General features: G+C 50.1%; 1 protein-coding gene across 1 annotated transcript; it reads right to left on the bottom strand.

Annotated features, from left to right (window-relative positions):
- Nucleotides 1–634: 634 nt before the first annotated feature.
- LOC100757759 (zinc finger protein 501) lies at nt 635–8,457 on the bottom strand. Its single transcript, XM_027430849.2, has 5 exons — nt 8,074–8,457; nt 5,418–5,456; nt 4,147–4,273; nt 3,025–3,102; nt 635–2,516 (listed from the first exon to the last, which is right to left on the bottom strand). Exons 1-5 carry the CDS (start codon nt 8,143–8,145, stop codon nt 1,561–1,563), a joined length of 1,272 nt encoding a protein of 423 aa, XP_027286650.1. The 5' UTR covers nt 8,146–8,457; the 3' UTR covers nt 635–1,560.
- Nucleotides 8,458–10,587: the final 2,130 nt, after the last annotated feature.

The following is a 10,587-nucleotide window of genomic DNA, read 5'->3' as shown; positions in this document are numbered from 1 at the left end:
TAGGTATTAAAATTGCTAAAATGAGGGTGGAGAGATGGGTCAGAGGTTAAGAGCACTAACTGCTCTTCCAGAGGTCCTGAGTTCAATCCCCAGCAACCACATGGTGGTTCACAATATATTTGATCTATAATAAGATCTGGTGCCCTCTTCTCCAGTGCAGGAATACATACAGGCAGAAAACACGTATACATAATAAATGAACCTCTTTTAAAAATTGCTAAACTGAACGCTTCATGACTTAGAATGTGTCAGGAATGGAGGAAATGGTATCTGATATACTGCAGGAGGAAATCAAAAATGCACAGTCACTTACAACTGAATCCGGTAACTTCTTAAAAACTTAAAACATGGAGCCAGAGAAAGGGCTCAATATGGAAGACAACTTACGCTCTTGCAGAGGGCCTGGATTCCACTCCCAGCAAACGCTGTGGTTCATAACCAACTGTCACTCCTGTTGCAGGGTTCCAGTGCCTTTTGGAAGCCTCAAGGGCACCAGTTATGCACTTAATATGCATCCATGTGCATATGTGTAGTCCAAATACACATGGAAAGGCAGCAAACTCCTAAAACATATGGACTGTACTCCTTCATGAGAGCATAACACAGAGCTGGTCCCCAATGAAACAAAGACTAGACAGCAAACAATCATTTATTCCAGGAACTGCAACGTTCAGTGGGGGGAAAAAAAACCTAAACAATAAAACCATGTCTTGTTTAAACTGAGGACATGCTGATTCTCCCCGATTCAAACAGTACCATGGAAGAAACTCCACTCCACATGGGCGCAGTCAAGAATGTAGGGCTGCCTCTTGCTAAGTTCCCCAGGAAGTAGTAACTTTGGGGGACTAGGAAAATGACAATAATTCTCATCTTGTCCCCGCGTTCTTGTTTGTTGAGTAACTTTCATTGAATGGCGCCCTCACAAAGGCCACTCTCAGGCCATTTTCTTCAAAACCTGTTTCACCTCTAAGGTTGGCCAATGGCTGAAGAGTTTTGTCTGCATTCACAGACATATCTGGGGTTTCGTGTATAATACTACTAAGAGCAGACATTTGCTCAAAGGCTTTCCCAGAGTCGGTGGGTTCATGGTGCATCTCGGCACTGTGACCTGTGCAGTTAAATAGGATGGAGGTGTGGGCGAAGGCTCCTCACACGTGAAACGTTCTTGACGTTTGTCCAGTGAACATTCCCGTGTGTGCACACAGCAGGTGATGAAAACAGTTTTCCCCTTCACTGCACACAATAGGCATATTCTATATCCGGTGTGAGTCTTCCTCTGGTAAGTCTCGAAGGTCCAGTCCTCGCACAGTGATGCTCGCACAGTGATGCTTTGCCGCAGTGGGAAATCTCTGATGTTTAATGAGGCTGTACCTAACAGCGAAGGATCTCCCACACACGCTGCCCTGAAGTCTTTCCTCTACTGGGAACTTCCTGGTCTTTCATGGGGGGAGAAGTTTTACTCTTTTGAACGCTTCCCAGATTCCTAACATTCAGAAGGACTTTTCCCCCGGTGTGTCCTCAGACACGATCCACAAGGCTGGATCTATTTTCTTTTTTTTCTTAAATGATGTTTTGCACCGGCTGGGTTTCTAAGGGCTTTTCTGCAGTATGAACCCGGTAATGGTACAAAAGGCTGGATCTGTTCATGTATGCTTTCCCACACTGGCTGCAGGTGAAAGGCGTTTCTCCGGTGTGCACTCGCTGATGAGCAACGAGGAAACAGTTATGCTTGAAGGCCTTGCCGCACTCACCGCACGCGAAAGGCTTCTCCCCGGTGTGAACTCGGAAATGCTTCACGAGGAAGGCTTTCTGGCCGAAGGATTTCCCGCACTCGCTGCACTGGAAGGGCCTTTCCCGGGTGTGCACGCGGGCGTGGTAGGCGAGGCTGGACTTTTCCTGGAAGGCCTTGCCGCACTCCCCGCAAGTGTGAGGCTTCTCTCCTCCGCTGTGAATTTGATAATGGCGCGTTAGGTTGGACCTGGTCACGTACGATTTCCCACACTGGCTGCAGGTGAAAGGCGTTTCTCCGGTGTGCACTCGCTGATGGGAAACCAGGGAGATGTTATGCTTGAAGGCCTTGCCGCACTCGCCGCACCTGAAGGGCCTCTCCCCGGTGTGAATTCGGAAATGCTTAACCAGGAAGGCTTTCTGGCTGAAGGACATGCCACACTCGCTGCACTGGAAAGGCTTTTCTCCCGTGTGTATCATCCGGTGGCGGTTAAGATGAGACGTACTGGTAAAGGCTTTGCCACAGTCACTACAGATGCAGCTCCTCTTCTCAGTGGCCAGGGCCTCTGCGCTCTCAGGGCTCTTGGGTGCCTCCCCCACCGTGTAAGTCACCCGATGCCCCAGGAGACCCGAGGAAGTCTGGAGGATCACTGCGCTGTCTGCACTTAGCAAGGCTGGCTCAGCATGGCTCAGCCCTGGCTGTTGGGGCATGGCTGAGTGAAGATCTCCTTCCACAGAAAGACTCTGCTCAAAGGGGGCTGTGTCACTCTCCGCTTTGATCCAACAACCTGGACAGTGAGAAACACTGGTGAATGTCGTGGAGACTGCTGAGCGACAGGCACACAGCGCTTATTACTAACAGCGTTCTGAGATTGCTCACACAACACCGGGGCTGGTTCAGGGTGGCAAGGAGCCATTGCCAAGCTCGCTCTGTCAGCATCACAAGGCCTAGGGACGTTAGGGACAGCAAGAACACAAGCACGGGGTGAATAACGGGGAGAAGCGCTGTGAACCTTAACACAGCCCTTCAGCGATAGCTGTCTACAAGCTTTAGTTGCTGAAGACGCGGGACACAGTGCTGTCTAGGTCCCCAAGACAGGGTGACTGAAGAGAACCTGCATTCCAGGACTGCCCTAGGTATAATGCACACTAACGCGGTCAAGGAAAGCCCGAGTTTCACAGGGTTGCAGGGCAGCGGGCAAAACGTAAGAGACTGAACCATGAGGGGCAGTTCTGGTTCAGAAATAAGAGAGACACACATCAGAAACCACCACCACCCAAGTACCCATAACATACCTGGAGTCAGGAATCTCAAGGCAGGCTCTCCCCAAGACCCTAGCTGAGTGACTCCATGGATCCCAGAAGGTACAAGTCCTCAAGTGAAATGATACAAAAAGTAAATGCTCTGCACCAGGACTGAGTGATCGATAGGAAAGACACCTGATGAGGACAATCCTGACAAGACTGTCTTACAAAAGTTTAAAAACATAAACAAATGAAGGCCAAGCAATGGTGGTGCATGCCTTTGATCCCAGCACCAGAGAGGCAAAGGCAGGTGACTCTCTTGAGTTTGAGGCCAAAATTACAAAGAAATCCTATCTCAACCCCTACCCCCACCCCACCCCCCCAAAAAAAACAACTAGAACACCAATAATGAGCTCACCAGTTCCTGCCACAGGCAGACACAGGCATGTTACCTAGAAGTACCCAAGTCACAAAGATGCCAAGTATTTACAGTGTCATCAGGTCGAAGAAGAGCCATCCGTGTTAAGACTCCTGACCCCAGACAGAGCATGGTGTGAGAGCCATTAACCACAGCACTCAGGATCCAGAACAAGCTCTTGGAGAGTTAGGAAGACCCAGGTCTCCATAGTGAGTCCAGCACAACTAGGACTGTATAGATAGACCATGACTCAAACCACCCTGTAGGGGAACCTGTAGCCACGCCTGCTTAGGGGCTGGCTACAGGTCTGCCTGACCATGCCTGTGAGGGCGTGGTCAGGGTGACGTAGAGTAAGAGTTTCAGGGCTGCTTTTCAGTTTCGTTTTCCCCTTTTGGCTTTCTTACAGACTGCTGCCAGGCTGGCTGGCTAAGTCGCTCTGTAAGTAAGGCTTTTCCCTATTAAATACCCATGTATTTCTACTTGGCTCCGTATTGGTAATTTCCCACTATATCACCCCCACCCCCAAAATATCCTAACCCCAAACTGATTCCTGGGTGCTTTGCTGCAATTATGAAAGACAAAGCTGTTGTGGAACAGATGCCTTTTTTAACCTGTGTTTTATACTACAGGACAGTGGGAGAAAGATTCAGTGTTCACAGGTCAGTTTTGAGAAGGATGAGGCTCTCCAGAAAAAAGGAAAGCCTACACAGACACGCTCTGACAGGTTGCGGTAGGTGGAGGGGGGCGGGGCTTACCCAGTGAGGACATGAGTGTGAAGATCTCCGTCATGACAGTCTGGTACAGGAGCCTTTGGGAGTCATCAAGCAGTTTCCATTCCTCCCAGGAGAAGTACACAGCCACATCCTCAAAGGACACACAGCCCTGCCACAATGAGAAAGTTGAGTTTATACCAAGTCCCTTCTCAGGGACTCTTGCCATCCTCAAGACAGCCATTCCCACTTGGCTTCCTACATCAGAGGGTACCAAGCTCTGAAGCGATGACATTGATCGAGTCTGTCCTCAAGGTCCCACCAAGCACTCTGGCCAGCACTCAGCAAGAACAGGCAGGTGGACTGATGGTGTCTTAGTTACTTTTCTATTACTGTCAAGAGACACCATAGCCAAGGCAACTTATAGAACAAAGAGTTTACTGGGGGCTTACAATTCACAGAGTGAGCCCATGACCCTGACAGCAGCAGGCATGCTCGGCACTGGAGCAGTAGCTGAGAGCTTCATCTGAACCGTAGGTACCAGGCAGATAGAGTTAACTGGGAATGGCATAGGCTTTTGAAACCCGCAAGCCCATCCCCACTGACACACCTCCTCCAGCCAGGCCACGCCTCATAATCCTTCCCAAACTGTTCCACCAGTGGGGACCAAGTTTTCAAGTCTATGAGCCTATGGGGGGGGGGCATGCTCATTGAAAGCACCCCAGTTGGAGTCAACCCAAGCTTGAAGGATGCCATGAGCAGCCCCTCCTTTCTAGCACAGAATCTACATAGGCTCCTCCCAATCATCTGCCCCACACAGACCATATCTGGGTCACTGTTGTCCACTGTGTCCCAGGCAGGAAGACCAGGAAGCCATCCATCTCTACACACTCTCACAGCCCACAGGGCAGTCTTCACTCAGAACTTCCATCTCCATCCCAGCACGCAAGCCCAGCCCTCAGCGACTGTGCTGCCCCCAGCTCCTACCGTCCACCTAACGCTGCAGACCTCATGCACACCCGAGGATTCCTCAGCATTCCCGAACCATCTCCCTGCCAGCCTTCCTCTAATGCTCAGCCCTGGGACTTTAAGACCTCTGAAACTGAAGCCAGTGGTTGCCATGAATGGAAAGCGGGCCACGCATTCCCTGCGGTGGACATGGGGACCTTACATGCTGAGCCACCCGCCAGGGAGACCCAATGGAAGCAGAGAGAGAGAAAGAGAGAACGCCAAGCAAAGAGTCCCCAGACACCACAACCACAGAGGTCTCCGATGTGAACACTGAGGGGTGTGACTCCTGGGCACCCTCCACTTACCTCTTCCTGGTTGGGAGATTTCATTGAATAATGAGAAACCTGTAGAAAAACGAGAGTGTGAGTAACAAATGAGGGTGTTGGTACCCCAAAGGTTCACCCGAGTCCCCTCTCCTACCCACAGTCGGGCACATCCAGATGCCCCCAGGGTTCCACCCCTTAATGGTATTCCTTACTGGGTGACCTCGAACAAGGACTCAATCTCCTCCATTTGTTCTCTGAGGATAAGAATAGCAGCCTCAGGCTGGAAAGATGGCTCAGAGGTTAAGAGCACTAGCTGTACTTCCAGAGGACCCAGGTTCAATTCCCAGCACCCACATGGCAGCTCACGACTGACTGTCTATAACTGCAAGATCTGACCCCCTCACACAGACATACATGCAGGCAAAACACCAATGCACATAAAACAAAAATAAATTATTAAAAAAGAGAAAGAACGGCAGCCTGTCTTTTTTTTACTGTTCTATTGCGGTGATGAGACACCATGACCCAGGCAACTCTTACAGAAGCAATCATTTAACTGGGGCTTGCTTACAGTTTCAGGGGGTTAGTCCATGACCATCACGGCGGGAAGCAGACAGGCATGGCACGGGGGCAGTACCCTGGAACTTTACATTCTGACCCAAAGGCAGCAGGCAGAGGCTGACACACACCTGTCCTGGTGCTGGATTCTGGAACCTGAAAGTCCACTCCCAGCCACAAACTTCCTCCCATACATCCCCTAATCCTTCCTAGCTTTCTCAAACAATTCCATTCCCTAGTGACTAAGCACCCGAATATCTGAGTCCATGGGAGCCAATCTCATCCAAAGCAGCACAAAGTCCTACTCCAAAAGGAGAGTCACAGTCGGTTTTATCTACACACATTTAATGAAGACTTTGGTATGGGCCAGGCACGCTGGTGCTGATTGGAAAGCAGAAACCGGAAGACCCTTGTGTATATGTGTTTGAGGCCAGCATGAGTCACATGGTGAGTCTCAACTGTGGGGAAAGGGACAACTGACAGAGTAGACTTTACTCAAATAGTGAATGTCTTCACATAACTGTCAAGCACTTTCAGTATTTTATTTTTACCCTTGCCTTTCACAAACACACCCCTTGGGGACATTTTATTGTCCTTTATTTAATTTTGCTTCAAAACGACACTTGTCTCAGCTGTAAATCCTGATGGCTGAGTTTTTAAGACTTATTGGAAGGCGGCTGGAACGATCGCTCAGTGGTTAAGAACTCAAGCTGCTCTTCCAGAGGGCCTGAGTTCAATTCCCAGGAACCACTAGGTGGCTCCCAACCATCTGTAATGAAAATCTGGTGCCCTCTTCTGGCCTGCAGGGATACATGCAGACAGAACACTGTATACTAAATAAATAAATAAATAAATAAATAAATAAATAAATAAATAAATCTTACAAAAAAAAAGTGCTGGGGGAAAAATGCCCGGGTGGTGGTGGCACACACCTTTGATCCCAGCACTCAGCAGCGGCAGTGAGTTCGAGGCCAGCCTGGTCTACAAAGTGAGTTCCAGACCAGCCAGGGCTGTTACACAGAGAAACCCTGTCTCAAAAAAACAAATCAAAACAAAACAAAAAGATACATTGGAAGGGCCCGAGAGACCGCTCCGATGTTTAGAGAATTTCCTTCTTTTTACAGACAACCAGAGTTCAGTTGGCAGCACTACCCCAAATAAGAACACAGACGAAGGCAGATCCCTGTGAATTCAAGGCAAGCCGGGTCTAAATTGGGTGAGTTCCAGCCAAGACAAAAAAATAAAAATAAAACAAAAATTAAAAGCAAAGTGGAAAGAAACTACAACTTTAAAAACCATGAAAGAGGACCTTTGTGGGAGGCCACTCCTTTTGTCCCATCACTCAGGAACTAAAGGTAGAAGTATCTCCGAGTTTGAAGACAGCCTGGTGTATATATAGAGAGAGAGTGCCTGAAGATAGATGATGGAAGATAGATAGATAGATGACAGATAGATAAATAGATTGATTGATTGATTGATTGATGACAGATGACAGATAGATGATAGATAGATGATAGATAGATAGATTGATTGATATATGACAGATGATAGATGATAGATAGATAGATAGATAGATAGATAGATGACAAATAGATATGATAGATAGACAGATGATAGATGTCAATAGAAAATAAAAGGAATCTATCAAAGATCTGAAGACTCACCACCTCTATGGCCCACACTCCAACCCGTGCATGACTCCACAGTATGTACCCAGGGATTCATAGGTCTCTCTCTCCATCCACGTTACCCAATCTCAGCCCCATGTTCCCCGGCGACGCTTGGAAAACTAGATAGATCGAATCTCTCCTATGTTCAAATCTCCCGTGGAGTCTCCACAAACAAAAGTCAGCTCTTGGGTGCACCGTGCCCTCCTCTGTCTAATGCAATGCCAGCAGGGGTCACTCCAGGGTTACAACTGTCAGGGAGCTCAAGGCCCGCCCACAAGCCTCGGCGAGCACAGTCACTGTGAGTCAGAGGGGATCGTTTTCTAGCACACAGATGTCAGAAATAAGAAGCCTGTCCACCAGCGTCCTGCAGTCGGGGACCCCCGCCCCGGGCCTGCCCGGTTGGCTCCTGAGCCGGATGGCACAGCTCTAGGAGAACCCAGGTAGGCGGGCGATCACCGAGCGCTCACCTGGGGCAGGGCTCCACCCGCAGCCTCCACGATCACCATCGGGCTCCACTGGCCGGCGGGGCCCTGGGACATGGCTAATCCCTCCTGCAAGCCCGGATCGGGCCACCCGGGTGGCCACAAACCTCAGATCCCTCTCCGTGACCGAAGACAAACGCTTCTAACTCTCCCGTTTCCCTGCCAGGACCGGTGCAGCTGAAACCAGTTCCCTGCGAACCCGACTGACAGATCCCAGAAAGTTTCAAAGAAATCTCCTGCAAGCAAAGCCAAAAGTCCCGCCCAGCGTCGTTCTGTCGTCACCGAAACGCTCGTTTTCATTGGCTGCTCTCGGAGCAATGTCTTCTGGACAATGTAGTTAGATCAGAGACAGGGTCGAGCGCCAGGAGCAGCACGCTCAGTCCGCCTTGGAGGAGGCTGCAGACTGTTGTAGTTACAGATGTGCCAATTATTATTTCCTTGGCCTACAAGGCCGGGCTTGCTGACCCACTTAAATTGCACAACTGCAGGCAGAGGCAGGGGGATCTCTGGGATTAGAACTCAGCCTGTCCCAGTGAGTTCCAGACGAGGCAGGGAACATTGTGAGCCCCCCCCGCCCCCCGTTTTTTGTTTTGTTGCATGTTTACGGATGCCTGAGAAGGAGCAGTGTTGGCTTATGGCTTTTAAATGAGAGAGAGAGAGAGAGAGAGAGAGAGAGAGAGAGAGAGAGAGAGAGAGAGAGAGAGAGAGAGAGAGAGAGGAAGAGGGGAGGGAGGGAGGGAGACGAGAGGAAAGAGGGAGAGGGAGGGAGGGAGAGAGGAGAGGAGGGGAGGGAGAGAGGAGAGAAGAGAGAGGGAATGACTGCTCCTAGGTATGGTAAAGGGGAAGGTTTTTGTAGATAAAAGGGGAGAGAATAGGGCTGGAGAGACGGCTCAGAGGTTAAGAGCACCGACTGCTCTTCCAGAGGTCCTGAGTTCAATTCCCAGCAACCACATGGTGGCTCCCAACCATCCGTTATGAGATCTGGTGCCCTCTCCTGGTGCGCAGATAGACATGGAAGCAGAATGTTGTATACATAATAAATAAATAAAATCAAAAAAGGGGGGGGAGAGAATAGCCAGAAGCAGAGACATTGGGCGTCCAGAGTGAAAAGACCCCTCCCCATGTGAGGAAAGGGAGAGAGAGTAGCGTTGACCAAGAGGAGCAGGACCAGGATGGCTGAGTTATGTCGGGGCCAGAGGAGCTGGAAGGAGGGAAGCCCAGCCCAAGAGTTGGGCTGAAGAGTTCAGGGAAGGGGGCTGGGTGTGCCTTCCAGGAGGGCCCTGTAGCAGGTTGAGACTGAGGGATGCTGGGAGAATCCGGCAGCCAGTGTCCGCTTTGATGCGCAATTAGCCACTGTCGCGGGTTTGAGACCTGACAGATTCTGAACCTTTGCCTCTGTATGAACGGTGCTTGCCCGATCCTCTTTGTAATTTAAAAGGAAGGAATTATCGTGGAGGAACAAGAAAGGACATATTTGGATCCTGTCACCACTAGTCTCTAGAATTCAGACTCTTCTCATTCCAGAATTCAGACGCCACGTCTGATACGACGTCGTCAAGAATAACTTTTCTATGGCGCATCCCCACGCTGAGGGGAATTCGGAGATGCATTACGGGCTTCAGTGCAGGAAACCACCTTCTGTGGCAGGGAAGACGCTTCAGAAGGACAGGGGAGCAGCTGGAGGGGATGGGAACACTGGCGCATATGTAACCACCACGGTGTCTCCAAGGAGTCCCATTAACTCTTGACACACCCTCTCTCCACCTGCCAGCTCTGTAACTGTCGGGGTCTCCATGATGCAGCTTCCAGAACTGCATAACCCAGAAGAGCCCTGCAGAAAGGCAGGAAGATCGGCCGGGGGTGTTGGTGCTTGCCTTTAATCCCAGTGGATCTCTGGGTTGGAGGCTAGCCTGGTCTACGGAGTGAGTTCAAGTACAGTAGAGGCTACATAGAGAACCCCTGACTGCAGGTGGTTGGACGGGGTTCCAGAGATGGAAGCGTTTGTCACTGACACCTAGAAGAATCAGAAATCTGCATCTCCGCCGCGGTGTCACTGGTTCTAACCCTTGCAGGGGAATGTGGCTGTTTATGTGCCTCTTTGGGTACTCAAGTCAGGCCGTCTGGGGGCTCTGGATGAGGCCACACATGATCCCTGGCTCCCCTGATGTTACATGTTATGGCATCCTGAGGTCGGGGTTGTGAGCCTAGGCATAGGGCTGATGTCCCCTGATAGTGATCCAGTCTGACATGGTTCCGGTTTGGGTTTATTAACTTGATTCTTTCAAAAATTGGATTTGCGCTGGGCGATGGTGGCGCACACGCTTTTAATCCCAGCACTCACGTGGATCTCTGTGAGTTCGAGGCCACGCTGGGCTACAAAGTAAGTTCCAGGAAAGCCAGAGTTGCATAAAGAAACCCTGTCCCTGTCTCAGGAAAAAAAAAAAAAAAAAGATAGTTTTTGCTTTCTGTGCCAATATCGCTCCCGTAAACGTGTGAACG

This window comes from Cricetulus griseus, chromosome 9 (genome assembly GCF_003668045.3).
Source record: "Cricetulus griseus strain 17A/GY chromosome 9, alternate assembly CriGri-PICRH-1.0, whole genome shotgun sequence".
NCBI lineage: Eukaryota > Metazoa > Chordata > Mammalia > Rodentia > Cricetidae > Cricetulus > Cricetulus griseus.
This window is presented reverse-complemented; position numbering and strand designations above follow the sequence as displayed.